The sequence below is a fragment of the Lepidochelys olivacea genome (assembly GCF_965140295.1).
Source record: "Lepidochelys olivacea isolate rLepOli2 genome assembly, chromosome: 1".
Lineage (NCBI taxonomy): Eukaryota > Metazoa > Chordata > Testudines > Cheloniidae > Lepidochelys > Lepidochelys olivacea.
Window position 1 is genome coordinate 213,503,987 of NC_140411.1, and position 17,998 is coordinate 213,521,984.

The 17,998-nt window shown below is 49.1% G+C and overlaps 1 protein-coding gene across 1 annotated transcript; it reads right to left on the bottom strand.

Moving 5' to 3' along the window:
• Positions 1-6,326: 6,326 nt before the first annotated feature.
• On the bottom strand, positions 6,327-14,946 carry C1R (complement C1r). The gene is made up of 11 exons (XM_084632799.1): positions 14,805-14,946; positions 13,690-13,918; positions 13,280-13,472; positions 12,937-13,080; positions 11,827-12,023; positions 11,133-11,280; positions 10,936-11,057; positions 10,377-10,455; positions 9,529-9,669; positions 7,869-7,943; positions 6,327-7,584 (listed from the first exon to the last, which is right to left on the bottom strand). Coding segments are annotated over exons 1-11 (2,142 nt in total). The 5' UTR covers positions 14,807-14,946; the 3' UTR covers positions 6,327-6,772.
• Between the last annotated feature and the right edge of the window lie 3,052 nt (positions 14,947-17,998).

The window sequence follows — 17,998 nt, forward strand, 5'->3', positions numbered from 1 at the left end:
GAACAGCTGTGCGACACCTACAACTCCCTGGGCTACTTCCCCATGGCCTCCTCCCAACACCTTCTTTATTCTCACTATAGGACCTTCCTCCTGGTGTCTGATAATGCTTGTACACCTCAGTCCTCCAACAGTATGCGTTCTCACTCTCAGCTCCTAGTGCCTCTTGCTCCCAGCTCCTCACACACGCACCACAACCTGAAGTGAGCTCCTTTTTAAACCCAGGATTAGCCTGCCTTAATTGATTCTAGCAGCTTCTTGATTGGCTGCAGGTGTTCTAATCAGCCTGTCTGTCTTAATTGTCTCCAGAATGTTCCTGATTGTTCTGGAACCTTCCCTGTTACCTTACCCAGGGAAAAGGGACCTACTTAACCTGGGGCTAATATATCTGTCTTCTATTACTCTCCTGTAGCCATCCAGCCCAAACCTGTCACAATACACAGAGAACATGAAACAATGGGTGTTACTATACACCCTGTTACGAGAGCGATCAGGTAAGGTGAGCTATTACCAGCGTGGCGGGGGGAACCTTTTGTATTGATAATCAAGATGGGCCATTTCCAGCACAAAACTAGACAAGCCATTTACAACACATACTTTGCTTCTCTACAAAAGAAAAAGGACACTAAACTATCTAAACTACTACATGCCACAAGGGGCCACAACAATGGTTCCCTTAACCCACGCAGCAATATTGTTAATCTATCCAGCTATACTCTTAGCCCAGCAGAAGAATCTGTCCTATCTTGGGGCCTCTCCACCCCCACAAACATGATATAGTTCTGTGGCGACCTAGAATCCTATTTTCGACGTCTCCGATTCAAGGAATATTTCCAACACACCTCTGAACAACATACTAACCCACAGAGACCTTCCTACTAACACTACAAAAAGAAGGATTCTGGGTGGACTCCTCCTGAAGGTCAAAACAACAGACTGGACTTCTACATAGAGTGCTTCCGCTGATGTGCACAGGCTGAAATTGTGGAAAAGCAGCATCACTTGCCCCATAACCTCAGTCGTGCAGAACACAATGCCATCCACAGCTTCAGAAACAACTCTGACATCATAATCAAAAAGGCTGACAAAGGAGCTGCTGTCGTCATCATGAATAGGTCGTAATATGAACAAGAGGCTGCTAGGCAGCTCTCCAACACCACTTTCTACAAGCCATTACCCTCTGATCCCACTGAGGGTTACCAAAAAAAACGACACCATCTGCTCAAGAAAAAAAGCCCTGCCCTGAAAAAGCACAAGAACAAATCCGCACAGACACACCCCTAGAACCCTGACCTGGGGTATTCTATCAGCTACCCAAGATCCATAAACCTGGAAATCCTGGACGCCCCATCATCTCAGGCATTGGCACTCTGACAGCAGGATTGTCTGGCTATGTAGACTCCCTCCTCAGGCCCTACACTACCAGCACTCCCAGCTATCTTCGAGACACCACTGACTTCCTGAGAAAACTACACGCCATCGGTGATCTTCCTGAAAACACCATCCTGGCCACTATGGATGTAGAAGCCCTCTACACCAACATTCCACACAAAGATGGACCACAAGCCGTCAGGAACAGTATCCCTGATAATGTCACAGCAAACCTGGTGGCTGAACTTTGTGACTTTGTCCTCACCCATAACTATTTCACATTTGGGGACAATGTATACCTTCAGATCAGCACCACGGCTGTGGGTACCCGCATGGCCCCACACTATGCCAACATTTTTATTGCTGACTTAGAACAACACTTCCTCAGCTCTCGTCCCCTAATGCCCCTACTCTACTTGCACTACATTGATGACCTCTTCATCATCTGGACCCATGGAAAAGAAGCCCTTGAGGAACTCCACCATGATTTCAACAATTTCCATCCCACCATCAACCTCAGCCTGGACCAGTCCACACAAGAGATCCACTTCCTGAACACTACGCTGCTAGTAAGCGATGGTCTCATAAACACCACCCTATACCAGAAACCTACTGACCACTATTCCTACCTACATGCCTCCAGCTTTCATCCAGACCACACCACACGATCCATTGTCTACAGCCAAGCTCTACGATACAACCTCATTTGCTCCAACCCCTTAGACAGAGACAAACACCTACAAGATCTCTATCAAGCGTTCTTACAACTACAATACCCACCTGATGAAGTGCAGAAACAGATTGACAGAGCCAGAAGAATACCCAGAAGTTACCTACTACAGGACAGACCCAACAAAGAAAATAACAGAACGCCACTAGCCATCACCTTCAGCCCCCAACTAAAACCTCTCCAGCGCATCATCAAGGATCTACAACCTATCCTGAAGGACGACCCACCACTCTCACAGATCTTGGGAGACAGGCCAGTCCTTGCCTACAGACAGCCCCCCAACCTGAAGCAAATACTCACCAGCAACCACACACCACACAACAAAAACATTAACCCAGGAACCTATCCTTGCAACAAAGCCCGTTGCCAACTGTGTCCACATATCTATGCAGGGGACACCATCATAGAGCCTAATCACATCAGCCACACTATCAGAGGCTTGTTCACCTGTGCATCTACCAATGTGATATATGCCATCATGTGCCAGTAATGCCCCTCTGCCATGCACATTGGCCAAACTGGACAGTCTCTACATAAAAGAATAAATGGACACAAATCAGATGTCAAGAATTATAACATTCAAAAACTAATCGGAGAACACTTCAGTCTCTTTGGTCACTCGATTACAGACCTAAAAGTGGCAATTCTTCAACAAAAAAACTTCAAAAACAGATTCCAACGAGAGACTGCTGAATTGGAATTAATTTGCAAACTGGACACAATTAACTTAGGCTTGAATAAAGACTGGGAGTGGATGTGTCATTACGCAAAGTAAAACTATTTCCCCACCGCTTCTTCACACGTTCTTGTCAACTGCTGGAAATGGTCCTCCCTGATTATCACAACAAAAGGTTTTTTGTTTTTTTGTTCCCCCCTCCCCGTCCTGCTGGTAATAGCTCACATTACCTGACATGCATCCGATGAAGTGAGCTGTAGCTCATGAAAGCTTATGCTCAGATAAATTTGTTCGTCTCTAAGGTGCCACAAGTACTCCTTTTCTTTAAGTCCATTAATGCCTATTAGCCAGGATGGGTAAGGAATGGTGTCCCTAGCCTCTGTCAAAGGGTGGAGATGGATGGCAGGAGAGAGATCTCTTGATCATTACCTGTTAGGTTCACTCCTTCTGGGGCACCTGGCATTTGCTACTGTTGGTAGACAGGATACTGGGCTGGATGGACCTTTGGTCTGACCCAGTATGGCCATTCTTATGTTCTTATGTTCTTAAGTGGCTCTTGTTGGAGGGAAGCACAGCTGATACCCAAAGCCTGGGACACCAAGAGGTGAAGGCTCAAGGCCTAAGACCTGGAGGGGGAGCACTCAGAAGAGACCACATGAGGGGACAGAGGCACAGCTAGCCTGGAGCTACGATAGTGTTTTTTTTATAAGATAGGGAGACTAAAGCATATTTGTACTTGGAGGGAAAGGCACGTGCTGAGAGAGATTGCGAAGGAGAGTGAGAGGGGGTGAGGGAGTTAGGAGGAGTCACTTGGGCAGGAAAAGAAGAGGGGATAGAGGAGGACAGCAGGAAGGATGTCTCAGTGTGTGGCAGAGGAGCAGGAGGAAAGTGTACTGGGAAGTGGGGAGTTCATCCTAGATCTTATTGATAAGGCTCTTGCTCAAAACAAATTATTCTGGGGCAGTTCCATGGCCCGCGTTCTACAGGAGGTCAGACTAGATGATCACAATTGACCCTTCTGGCCTTGGAATCTATGATTTTTTTTCTTTGAGGACATCAGCAAGGAAAGGGAGGAGGGAACAGGATAGGGAGGATCTGAGGAAGGAGACCAAGGGAGTGAAGAGGAAGCAAGAATTTGATAAAGGAGGAGAAGTAGAGACATTTAGCTAAGAAGATGGCAGAATTAGAGGAGGAAAGAGGGACCTGGGTCTGGAAAACATCAGCATCGTTCGTTATGAGACCGTCACCAGAGAGACTCAGCAGCACAAGAACAAGGGTATAGAAAATAGCTGTTGGGGGGTCAGGAAGGAAATTTTGTCAGGAAGGATTTTTCCCTGATGTATTCTATTTTGTTTTTGTCTCCTTATTCTGAAGCATCAGAGAGGATCATGGCAGGATATGTGACACCAGATAGGGTGGGCCAGTGCTCTGAGGCAGTACTGAGAATTCTCTCAGGTGCCTGGCTGGCAGGTTCTGGCTCACATGCTCAGGGTCTGACCAATCATCATATGTGGGGCCAGGAAGAAATTTTCTCCGGGGGGGGGGGGGGTCTGCAGCATGGGATGTGGGTCACTTGCTGGAATCAGCTGTGTATATGTCACCTAGTCAGTTCCTTGACACAGTGCAGGGCCTCAGGCATTGGTGGCACCTTGGTCTTTCCTACTCTCCGCTTGTGGCTTACCATAGTTTAGTCTCTTGAGGGCTGAAATACTTTAATCCAGGTTATTGGACTGAAAGAGGGGGTAACTGGGTGGATTTTTGGCCGGTGATGTGCAGGAAATCACACCAGAAGATCTTCTATGACTGTGGGTGAGCCAGGCCATTATATTTTTCAGTGTAAGCAGGTGTAGGCTGGATCAGTACTTATATGGGAGACCTCCAGCGAATACCCACAATGCTACAGGTGTGCTCTCCCTATCTGAATCAGTACTAATACGCCAATGCCTCAGCATGATGGGAGGGGGGTGCCATGCTGCACATTTCATCTGGCATGTAAAATCAAAGTCCTGGCCCCTTGTGGTCACTACAGATTCCTTGGCTCTTTCCTCCATGAGCTGTGCTGTTAATCCCTGGGTCCTGAACATGCCATGATTTAGGCAATTCCTTTCTAGTTCCTTAAAGTTTCAGCTTGGTCACTGAATTCCTTCTAATCTGTCCTAAATGCTGTTCAGTGTTGCTGTTTGACTATTCAACATATGCTATACATGACTCCAGAGTAGGGTTGCCAACCCTCCAGGATTGTCCTGGAGTCTCCAGGAATTAAAAATTAATCTTTCATTAAAGATTAGGTCATGTGATGAAACCTCCAGGAATATGTCTAACCAAAATTGCAGCTTTCTAACTGCAGAAAACTGATCACCCTTGCCCTGCCTTTCCCCAAGGTCCCACCCCTGCCCCACCCCTTCTCCGAAGCCCCAGCCCCTGCTCACTCCATCCCCACTGCCTCCGTTACTTGCTCTCCCCCATCCTCATTCACTTGCTCATTTTCACCTGGCTGAGGGTGGATTTTTATGAGCTTGTGCTGTGCAGATTTTTCTATACAGTGCAAGACAGTATTATTTTGTGTTTATCTCCCAAAAGGGGTGTAAATGTGAGTGCTGGGGGAGTCCTCTCTCACACAGAGCTGACTTCAGTCTGTGCCTGCAGTGGGGTGTGGCCCTACCTGTGTGCGTATGCTGCAAGAGGCTGGAGAACCTAATTCAGCAAAGCAGTGAGAGGGAACCCAGGCTGTTCAAGCAGGAGAGGCTCAGTGAAATCCCAGCACATCAGGTGGCATCCCAGAAAGGGGGTCCAACCCATCACACTGGGGATGAGGGGTTTGGGGTGCAGGAGGGAGTGCTGGGCTGGGGCCAAGGGGTTCACAGTGTCAGAGGAGCTCCAAGATGGGGCAGGGGGTTGGCGTGTGGGAGAGGTTCTGGGCTGAGGCAGGGGATTGGGGTGTGGGAGGGGGTACAGGCTCTGGGCTGGGGGTGCAGGCTCTGGGGTGGGGCCAGAAATGAGGGGGTCAGGGTGTAGGAGGGGACGTGAGGCTGGGGCAGAGGGTTGGGGTGCAGGGGGGTTAGGGTTCTGGCTGGTGGTACAGGCTCTGGGGTGAGACCAGGGATGAGGGGTTTGGGGTGCAAGAGGGGGCACCGAATTGGTGATGAGGAGTTCAGAGTGTGGGAGGGGACTCAGGGTGGAGGCAGAGAGTTGAGGTGCAAGAAGTGGTTCAGGGTGTGGGAACCGCAGCCAATGGGAGCTGCAGAGGCAGCAACTGTGGGTGGGGGCAGTGCGTGGAGCCCCCTGGCTGTCCCTCTGCCTAGGAGCTGGAGAGACATGTCACAGCTTCCCAGGAGCCTCACAAAGTCAGGCATGCAGGCTGCCTGCCCCGCTGGTGCTGCAGGAGTTCCAGTCAAAAATTGGATGCCTGGCAACCCTACTCCAGTCTGGATGAAGCAATCTCTGTATAGGCACAGCGTGCAAGTTTCTTGAAGAACTTGGTGGAAGGAAGGTGCTTTTTAATTATTAAAAAATCCAGGTGGGAGTGGAAGACAGTGAAATAAAAACAGCTGGTTCCTATAACAGTGATTTTAATATTGACAGAACCTCATTGGTGCCAAGGCATGAATACAATCTGCACTCAGCACCCTTCAGGAAGCTCTACCACATTGCAAGCATCTCAAACAATAGTGCAAGAGATTTCAGAAGTCTTTATGACATCACCAAGACTTCAGCCAATAGCATGTTGGATTTCACAAGACTGCCTGACATTGTCAAGGCTTCACCCAATAGTGAAGGTGCATATGGAAACCTTAGAACATCAACAAAGCTTCAGTCAATGGCACAGAGGCTTTGGGAAGCTTTGATGATGTCACCAAGAATTCAACCATTGCTATGGCAGTTTTGACATCACGATCCTTTATGACATCACAATGATTCAGCCAATGATGTGTGGGTGTTTGGATACCTATATGACATCACTGAGCCTTCAGCCAATAGGATAGTGGCATTCAGAGCCTTTACATCCCTGTTATCTTTTTGATCCAGTCTAGGTAGTTGATGACCTTGGTGTAGAAGCCATAGCTCTTGTGACAGCCGATGCCCCAGGAGACGATCCCGGTGGCTATCCAGCGCTCACTCTCTGAATCCTGCACAGTGAAGACACTCCCACTGTCCCCCTGGCAGGTATCTTTCCCCCCACTGGGCGAGCCAGCACAGAACATGTTCTCAGAGAACACCATGGCCTTCCCATTGACCTCCTTTTCCTGCAGCCATTTCTTGCAGGATCTCTGGTCACCCACTGGCAGTGATACATACTTCAGCCGGTCTGCAAGAACGTTTTTCTCTACCCCAAAACCGCTCACGTAGCCCATGTATCCTGTGGTGTAGAAAGTGCTGTTACTAGCATCTGGGAGGCAGACAGGCAGCAGGTTGGGGCCCAGTGGCACTGGGTCCCGCAGTTCGATTAGTGCAATGTCCCCACTGAAGTTGTTCTCATCATCAGGATCATAGTCAGGATGCACGGACACGTTGCGGACGGGGTGGTTACCCAGCTCGTGGATCTTATTCACCTCCGTGTGGCCAAGGAACACTTCGGCCTTCTTAGCCACCTCGGCAGGGCTCATCCTCCCAACTGTCTCTGTCTCTGACCTGTGTTCCTTGGGATAGATGGTGTGAGCAGCTGTCAGGATCCAGCGGTCACCCAGCAGCGCCCCACCCCCGAGCCCAAATATGTTTGTTTTCGCCTGCCATGGGAAGCTTCTCGGCGGTGCTGTGCTGCCACCGATGATCCGCTGGATTCCAGTGACGGGATTGTCTGGCTTCCCACACACTGTGGGGAGGGACAGGAACCAAAAAGGCTATTACATACTCTCTTCTCTGGCTGTCTCTCTCTTCACCCCATACCTTTCAGTTCCCTGCTCCCCTGCTCTCATGCTGTCTTTCCATTTGGATTTCTCCGTCTCCTGCACTGCCACCTCCCTCACAGACAGTCCCACATTACTGTCAGTTCCACTTCTCCATCTCTCTCTCCCTCTCTGCTTGTCTCCCTTGGTTCATGCTGACCCTGAAGGCATATTGCTGAGTGCTGAACACAGTGAGATGTTCCCTACTTACCTGGTAAACACATGGGGATGTCCTCATGGCCGTCTTGGTCTGCCCAGGAGCCCTGAGCGGAGCAGTTGTATGTATCTGAGGGAAAAGAGAAGAAGATAATGAAACCAAGGATTGCAGGGAGCGATCATCAGGCACAGGGGGAACGGGGAGATAGTCCCTCTGTCTAGGGCACTGGAACAACCCCACCTGGCATGCTCTGCTCAGCTCTGGGCCCCCCTCAGTTCCAGAGAGATAGTGACAAGTTTGAGGGAGCTCAGAGAAGAACCACAGAAATGCTCAGAGGGCTGGAGGGGATTGAGGGGTAATGATATGCTCATTGAAAGTTATATTATTCAGTCACTAGATGACCTGAGTGCTGAATAGAGTTCAGGGTGTGATCTCAGGTAAATTTGAGCTGGTTTAGCTGTATGCGTCATGTACAGCTGGTTTGTCTAACACATCCCTCCTGTGTAAGAAGGACTGGGATTCCTTGATTCCACATATCATGACACTGAGTTCTGGGAGAGATTCAAAGAGCTAAGTCCACCTGGCATGGAACAGTCATGACTAGAGAGGGGGTGGGAAAATGTGAGTATCTTTGCAAGTGTCTGATGGGTTTAAAATCTGAAGATTTTTTTTTTGAGTGGTTGGGGGGAGGTGAGAATAGGTTGAGACTGAGCCAAGGCAAAGGAGCTCAAGAGTCTTCCCCCTGCACTGGGAGCCAAAGGGATGCCAGAGCCCCATTCCAGAGCACAAGGAACTAGGAGCATGGGGAATGGATAGGGGGATGTTTCTAGCCTAGGCCCAAGGGGCTACGTGGGGAGATGGGATCTGAGGAAGCATAGCAGGCACCATCCCCAAGCACACCCCCCACAACTGTCCCCAAGCACACCCCCATGTGGCACAGCATGGCCCTGCAGTTCCACTGCCCCCATCCCCCTTGGGTCTTGCAATGGTTTACTCTGAGATCACAGTACTTAGACCAAGATTACCCCTTTACTGGCTTATTTATTAACTTTTAAACAGAGCACAGAACTCTTTAGCTCCTCACCCCCACCCCTCTCCTGGGAGCCTGTGTGCTAATTCAGAGACAGGCCCCCTCTCTTAAAAGGTCAGGAGTCCCACAGCCCCCTCCTGGGCCTGTGTAATAATTTAGGCAGGCTTACTCTCCTTGCATTCAAGAGTTCCACCACCTTCCTTCCAGTACTGTGCTAATTCAGGCCAGCTGCAGCCTTAAAGCAGCTTCTCCCAGCTGGCCCTTTTTCAATTCATTTCTTCCAGCCCCCCTATGAGGAAAGCTCAGCACCTCCTGTTAGGAGAGACGAGGCAGCAAATACGCTGCCCTCCTTCCCAAGGCTCATCCTAATTGGCCGGGAGTAAAGGGAGCCTTGCCTCCACCCTACATTAGGAGGCTCCTGATCCCAGGCCCTTAAAGAGATAGTAGTCTTGGTTTTCCCCAAACACTAATTCCCCGGGACTGCTTCCTTTCTCCTGTATCTGCCTCTGCCATTCCCCAGGTCCTCGTGTTCCCCCAAACTCCTGGATCCTGAAGGAGCCTGGCCATGGAACATAGGTTGACTGATGCCTAGACTCTCTACTGCCCTTAAACAGGACGGATCACCCTTGTTACCAATACTTTCCTAGCTCAGATTGCTATGGCTCTTCCTGGGTCAGAACTCACCGCTCCCTCTGTTGGTGACTATGCGGTAATAAGGCTCCTTGCACCGGTAGGTGATCACTGACTGGTAGTCATTGTTCCCATGTTCGCTAACATAATTGAAGGCCCCGTTGGTGAGATTTTTGGGATCACCACAGTTCACAACTACAGAAGAGAACAAGGAGAGGAGTCAAGGGGGAGCCACAGTGCTCACTGCAGCAGTGAGGTTCAGAAACTCATGCTCGACTCAGTTGGAGCCCATGATGTGACGGAGGGATGGGGACTGTTCATGAGCCCGCTGGAGGGGATGCAGGGCCAGTCTCCATTTGGCAGAGACTAGAGTTGCTTAGAAAATGGAGAAAAAGGCACACAAAAATTCAAAGTTGTTCAAACCTGACCTATTTTTTAATTTAATGACACTTTATCAACATTTTTATCAAAAAGGGTTACATATTTCAATAATAATTCTGATTAAAGTAATGAAAATATTGCAAAAACCAAAAGAAAAAAGAGAAGATCAATAGGGTTTTTTTGCAATAGTTTTTAAGGGGGGAGGCTATTTTTGTACTAAACACGTTTTTATTTTAAAAATGTTACCCAACCCCAGTGGAAAGCATGGTGGCCATTTGACACCCCCCTGAGTGCAATGATTTTGGGGAGGGGTGGACTCAGTCTAGGGCCCAGTAGGACCTATGCCTAAGGACCACAATGCCTAAGATACTGCCAGAACTGGCATTTATGAGTCCCCTTGCTGACAATAGAAAGGCCAAGGACTATGTGGGTTATAGAGGATGTACTCCCCACTCACCCCCTGGGGTCAGGTATCGGTTCGGGGGGATAATCCATGTGTGGGGGTGGGATTATTGACTCACTTTCACACCGGGGCATGGGTCGGTGCCAAGTCCCATCATCCTGGCAGACAGCAGTGAAGGATGCCAACTTCTGGTCACCCTTCAGGAAAAAGAAGAGAAGAGCTGAGGACCACATGTAACCTCAGGTTCCTGCCCCCAACCCCAAATCATGGGGAGGGAGCCTCATGTCTGCCTTCTCATTGCTGTCCAACTCTGCTCCTGATGTCCATCTCAGTGCCCTTCTGTGACCCATGAACCTTTCCTCCTTACCCAACCTTCTACCCCTCCGTCACGCATTGGCCTTGGCTACCCCTATTTCAGCAGGCTCATGCTGCAGCCTCTTTATCCCAGCCAGAAAAACTTGCAGTCACCAAACTGGTAAGCTCTGATTCTACCCCAGAGACACCTACTCCTGGGGATGGGGCACCTGTTCCTGTGAAAAGGCAGGGAGCGAAGAGGGGGGAGGAAATTGCAAGGAGGAAAAGAGGGAGAAGAGACTGGAAAGGAGGAGACTTCGGCAGAAGAGAAGAAAGGAGAAATGGAGAAGAGAGCAGAGGGGTGGGGAGAAGAAGGGTCTCACCTCCATCAGTTCATACCCAGTCTGGCAGCTGACAATGAAGTAGTCACGAAATCTGTACAGGGGCTGCAGGTCTTTGATGAGGGTAAATTGGTCCTTTGGCACAGGCTGTGGGCACCGGATTCCTGTTGGGGAACACGCAAGGCTTTAGCAAGCAGCATGCTCAGGCCTGGAGTAGCTCTGGGAAGGGAGCCACTTACTCTCTGAGCTGTAGTGGATCCTCCACCCATGACTGAACCCTGACTCATCTGTGAAGAACAGCACATCCACCGCATTGCTGTTGGTTTCGATGCTGCCAGGCGACACCTTGCCACAGAACTCACCAATTTCTCTCCCACGTGCCTGGATCTGGAGAGGAAGAAAGCCAGAGCTAGAATCACACCAACAGGCCTCTCCACACCAGTACCCACTCCTCCCCTGCATCAGGCCAGACCAAGGGGCCCATATGCCCCAATGCCCCTCAGTGGGCCTGTGACCCATCTACTTTGGGGTCCCCATTGCCAGATCAAACTAATGGGCCAGTCCCTGCTTCTCCCAGCCTGGGGTCAGACCTATGGGTCCATCTAATCCTGAATCTGGGGAAGTGGAGAACGATGAGGGATGAGGAAGTAAAATGGAGCAAAGAAGGACGTTTTCTGGTTAGAATCCAGGAATCACCCCCAGCACTGAGGGGTCTTGGAGGGGCCCAGAGCCCCATTGCACAGGATGCTGGGGACTAAGTACCCCGGAGGATGGACTGGGGAAAACAACTTTGCTGTGGACCTTGGGCATTCCCGCTTTTCTAATCTCTGCTCCCTCCTGCCAGCAGTGCTGGCCCTGAGAACTTCCCTGGGAGAAGCAGTTTGTTATGGTCTGATGGCAGGTGGGACACAGGTTTGGACTGGTTTCCAGTACCTTGAGCTGGTCGTAGGGACAGTGGACCTGCTGGTGATCATCGATATCAAAGGGCTCCAGGAACTTGAGGGTGATGGCCAGCCCCCTGTCCAGGCGGATGCTGTAGTTGCACCGCAGCTCCGCAGGGTAGGGCAGGGGGTATTCCGGGCTCGACAGGTACCCAGAGGTCTCTGTGAACAGCTCACTGCTGCACTCCACTTGGGGAGGAAAGAGAGCACCAGTTACAATGGATACAAAGGAGGCAACCTCTCGTCCCACCAATTGCTTCCTAGGTCATTCCTCTTTCCCTTTCCCCTCTGGGTGGTGTCGAGCTGAAGAATGAAATTGTTTCTTTTCTTTAATTACTATTATTAATAAGACTCCATATTGTAACTCAAACTCCATTTTAAAAAGCTTACTCCATTTTGGAAAATGCTGCTGTAATCTTATTAGTTTAGTTTAGATGTGTGAATGAGGTATGTATGGATAATGGAATCAACCTCCAGCCCCAGCCTGTCCTGATGAAATAAAGTGTAAACACCAACAGCTGAAAATTCAGACAACAGCCCTAACAAAGTAAGAAGAGTCCACCATCAAAAGAAAAGAACAAAAGTGCAATTGAAGGAAGATCAAAGCCAGGTCAGAGGCTGAAAGTCACGTCTGCAATCACACCGAACTCAGAGGCAGCGTGACACAGCAAGACCTATAGACTCTGGATTCAAACTAAAAGCCTATAAAAAAGATTGGTGAGATGGAAGACTTTGGGTAACGTTCTGCTGCCAACATTGAAGGTCATTGGTGCATGCCTGACAAAGACCCAGCCCTTCCTCGTGCCTGGCTTTCCTGGCCAGTTAGCCGCCACGAGCTATGAACCGAAGCTGCGAAATCAAGCCATGGACTCAAGCTATGTTCAGGACTAGTAACTATCCAGTTGCTGCAGAACATTTGATATATGTGTGTGTGTGTATAGGTATTAGGTATTAGCTATTGGTCATAGATCAAATTGTTATCATAATAAACGTGGAATCTTGCCTTGTCCCCTGAAACACTCTTGTGTAGTTTTATCTGCATAACAGCAGCTCCCACACTGGGTCCTATTCCCCTGTGTCAATCTCTGCACCTTTCACTCACCTCGGCAGGAGTGGTGGTCGCTCTGCAGCTGGTAACCAGGGCGGCAGGAGCAGATGTAGCCACCCACATAGTTGTGGCAGAGGTGCTGGCACAGAGGCCCCTCGTCTTCCTCAAGGGCATTGCCATGGGCACACTCATCCAGATCTGAGGGGAGAGGGGGTGCCAGGCAAAGAGAAGAAAGAGTTAAACCTGACTGAAAGCTCTGTATTGGTGGTGCTGTGGGTCTGGCTACTGTCCTGGGGTCTCTGCCTGTTGGGGATGGGGCCCAGGGCTCCTCTGCATTCTCCTGGTGAGGAGCAGCCCTGTGTACCCTTCCTGCATGGTGTGGAGCTCTCATACTCACCCACAGCTTGGTAATAGGCCAGGAAGCCCTTGTAGGGGATAAGGGTGCCGTTCTCTTCGTTGGAGAAGTCAGAGTGGAACATCATCCTCATCCGGTTCCCTTTGGACACAAACTCCCTGACTCCTGGGTGGTTGCCTGTGGCTGAGCCTAGTTGGCCACAGTACCGGCCCAGGTCCTTCTTATCTGCTGTGATCTGTCCAGGAGAAAGTGGGAGGGGAAATCATGAGAATTCATGAAGTTCAACTTGCTCCATGTATCACCATTACCTGGTCTATGCATTTCCAACTCCCTCCCTCTCCTTTGTGCCTGTTGGATAGCAAGGAGAACCTGCTTGCTGTTGAAAAATGATTGTGTCCTGAGGTCACCAGCTTCCCCTCCCCAGCCCTACCCTAGGTCTCTGCTGCACGCACCTTGACGTAGTCATAGAGACAGGACTCAGACGGCTCCAGGTCGAACTGCCAGAAGTTCAACTTCACCACAAAGCCCTTTGGGACTGTAATGTCCCAGGTGCTGATGTTGTTGTTGGGGTACGGCTTGGGGTAACTGGGGGATGTGATCTCCCCAAAAAGCTTCCTTGGGGTTGGGCTGGAACTGACCACTCCAAAGAGGAGAGACCCCCACAGGAGGAGCCAGGGGAGCCTGTGAACACAATGTACATGGAGCATGAGTTACAGACCAGCCATAGATCTGGGCCATATTCAACCAGTAGAAACTTCATGGGAGCCTCATGTGTAGTCCAATGGACCTCTGGGTACACTGGGTATCGACCAGGTGTTATAGAGCCAATGGAGACATAGGAGACATTGAAGAGACCCAAGATCCAATCAGGTACCAGTTGGGCATCAGGTACTAGCCAAGAATATGGTTCCCTCAGACCAGGAAGCCATTTCAAGGGAAACTAGGCACGAACCCCATGGGCCCTGGCTGTTTGTTACACACCAGCCATGGACCTGGGTCTCTTGGAACCAGGGGGAGGAACAGTAAGAGATCCAGCCTTATAGGCTCTGAAGGTTTCCCTCCACCTGGCTTTGGGCCACCTGATTCAGCTTGTGTTTGTTAGCTTGGGAGCTTGCCCAGCTCAGCAGTTCAGGGTCCAAAGGTCCTCAGTATGGCGGGGAGTAATCCCCAGCCATGCCTGGGTCCCTCTCCTGTGACCCCCTGTTGAGGGAAGGGGTGGGGCCTGTGCAAGGTCTAGCTAATATTCTCTCCCTTTCCACAGGGTGTGGTATGGAAATCTGGGCAGGTTAGTTGTCCCTTCACATCCTGGTCCCAATCTCGGGGTTACTTGGGGAGTGAGGCCATTACGCTCCTCCAAAATACACTCATTCCCCTTCCCTGGAAGGAGATCAGCCAGGGGAGATTCAAACGCTGCACCACTTCGAACAGGAGGATTAATGGGATAATAGTGGGACATGGATTTAACCCCGTCCACCTCTCATCCTTCCCCAAGGAGTTGGACCCTTCAGTCTTCTCCCCCATAAAGATGCCACCACCTCCCTCCCCAGGCCAGATTGGCAGCACTCACATGTTCTTAGTCTTGTCTGATGTGTGTATGTCTCTCTCTCTCTCCCTCCAAGCGCTCTAACCAGGCGAGTTGTAATCAAATGCAAACTCTTAACCCTGCCAGATCTAATTCAACGAGGTGGGGGAAGACCCAGAGGAGAGGGACGGAAGAGAGACAGTTAGGTTACAAAGCGATTGGCAACGTGAATGGGTTTCATTAGTCCACATTCTGCTGCCCTCTGCTGTCTCTTTGCTGGAACTGTGGCCATGAACTTTTTTTTTTTAAAGCAAGATCCAACAGAGTTGTACACATTTGTGTGTGTATAGATAAGGTTGCTCAAGAGACACTTAACTGGAAATTTCCCTATATTAAAGTGCAATTTTGGGGGGAGTTTTGTTTTTAAAGGTATCATAAAAAGGAAAAAGAAATAGGAACTGTGTTCTTCCTGCCCTTCGTTTTTGAGGCATTTTTCTGTTGTGGGAAGAAGGTTTGAAATGTTATTCTTAAAAAATTTAAAAACTGCTCCTTTTTACCTTAGAAATATCAATACTGCCAGGTCTTTGCCTTACTGTTTTGCTGAAGAGCTCCTCAGAGGTGTGAATCAGCAGCTTCCTTGATGAGGAAACAGGAATGTTAAATCTTTAACAAAGAGAAGTTTTCTTTCAGCTGTTTCTTCTGCATTTGTGTTAAATAAGTGTTAATGATAATAAACAAAGCTCAGAGAGTTTAAAACACTATGAATACAAATACCTTCCTCTCTCCCAATTAGTCAGGCCTCTCTGGTTGTTCTGCAGTTGTCTACAGAGTCTTCCAAGGGAAATAGGATGTACAAGAACTGAATTATGAATGTGAAAAAAAACAGTAAAAACAAACAATTTTTCAGGCTTTCTTCATACAGTAGGGAAGAAGGCTCAAGCCCAATATTATTGTTCCTCTGTACATGAGCTTTCAGTTTAGATTTTCCTGGCTTTCTAATGTTGGGGTCTCTAAAATGTCAATGATGTCTTACAGATTTTTCTTTAAAGACACTGATACTTCTCAAGCTTAACACTATTTTTCTGGGAATCCACAGTAAAGAGTCCAAGTCCATGAAAAGAGTCACAACAATGAAATAATGTAAGTGTCCGAGGGTGAAGGAAGCATTTTGAGATGTTTATGCATGTGTATTTAAGGCTGTAGAGAAACTGTACATTATATATATTGTTATATTGTCTGAAAAAGAACATGTGACCCTGTAATTAATGACTCTCATAATAATGTACACACACAGGACCAGAGTTAAGGTTAAATGGGCAATATTAACTCTGGCATTTCCTGACTTTTGAGTGCTTTCCTGTGCATGATGCACATTCTCAGGCAGCCCCAATCAAGGCCCTGGAGGGAAGCTCTCTGGCACAGGACACCATCAGGAATGAAGCTCACATCCAATGGGCACAATCTGTATGGAAGTTTTCAGCCATAGGACACTGCTAGGAGAGAAACTTATATCAACGCGGCACCAGTAGGAGGGAAGCTCACAGCCACAGGGCACCAATGGGGCCCAGTTTAGGGTCATAGAGCATTATTGGCAAGGAAGCTTGTAGCCATAGAGCATCAAAGTTTGCAGCTACAGGGCACTGTTTGCAGGGAAGTTTGCTGCCACCAGACATGATGACAAGGAACCTTGTTCCCCCAGGGCACTGCTGGGAGGGAAAGTGATAATACCCATGGGAATGACACCCATAGGACACTGTGTGAAAGCAGCTCATAACATCAGCTCGTAACATAACATCTGGGTCTCCCACAGTCTTACAAAGGAACATCACTATGTGAAATGCAATTGTGTGTGTGGAAGGAGCCTAAGACTAGAATAGGGTGAGTGCGGAAGTGTGTGTGCTACAAGTCAGGTCTGGGGTTTACATGTTCATAAAGAAGGCAGAAATGTTTCAATACTAGGCCAGATGCCTCTCTTTTGTGGCCTCAGCATGCCATGGGTGTGAGAATCTGTTTGCATGTGGCTGTCATGCCATTTCACTTCCATGGGAGTAGCTGTCTTTACAGCCGGTTACAGCTCCTAACCCTCTCTGTTCTCATGTGTACTTAGCATTGAGATTCTCCTCATAGGCTGATGGTTTCCCTGCAAAGCAGCTGTCTTGGGAATGCTGGTTTTGAATTCAGCTGTTGGAGAGAACATGAACTTTCCAGCTTAAAAGAGTCACTTGGACCTTTTGTGGAGGGCACAAGTAACCCTGAAAATTCTCCAAAAGCTTAATTTTCCAGAGGCTTGCTGGGCTCCCACCAGGGTGTGTTTATCAGGGACCCCCTCCCTCTGAGGCACTGCTTTCAAATGAATCTTTTACCCTACAGGAAACTTTCCCTTCCTCACCTGTACTCCTCACCCTTGGATTGCAGGGAGAGGCTGTTAGCACAGAGTGACTGGGGCAGCCAAGGTGAGGCAGATGGAGTGAGGGAGGAGAAGAGTTCATTGCCGGGGGCATGGGGACCAGTTCCAGTTTTTCTCCTTCAGTGGGAAGAAAGGTCCTTCCAGGGTTGCCAATTTTTGGAATGTTGTAATAGTAATGTGTCCCATGAATTTTACATTTATTTTAAAGCCCCAGCTCCTGGGGGTCATGAGTCTCTCACCTTTCATTTTAAATAAATGAATTTCTAATTTCTAACCCTCAGTGTTGCAAAGAAAAGGTTGGAAATGTGACCCCTAAAGGTACAGAATTCCAAAAGCAAATACAGAGAAAACATTTATTATTGTATAAAATCCCATGACTTAGAATCCCTGTGATTTTGGGGGGTCTAACTCATTATTTTTGACTGTTTGGGCTGGTAATGTTGCTTCCCAGATGGTCTTTGGTTCCAATTCAGTTCCAATCCAGAGAGGGACTCAGAGGTTAAGGGAAGAGGGAGGTGCTGGATATCAGCAGTGGCCACTAGGGGTCAGCATGTGTCCTGAGAATGCTGGGGGTCCAGGTTTATAGGGCAGGATTACTCTCCTTCTGATGAATGGGCAGAGATGTGCTGACCATGGAACCCTAGCTTCCTTCTGACCACGAGAGGTCTGGCCCCTGCCCTATTCTCCACCCCCCGCCCAGCCTGAAGAGAGCACAAGGTGAAGGTAGCAATGGGATCGCTCAGGCAAGACAAGCCCTAGGCCCCTCTCTTCACCAGCTGCTCCACAGCCCTGCCCCTGGGGGTGAGGCAGATTCACTTCCCATTTGGGCCCA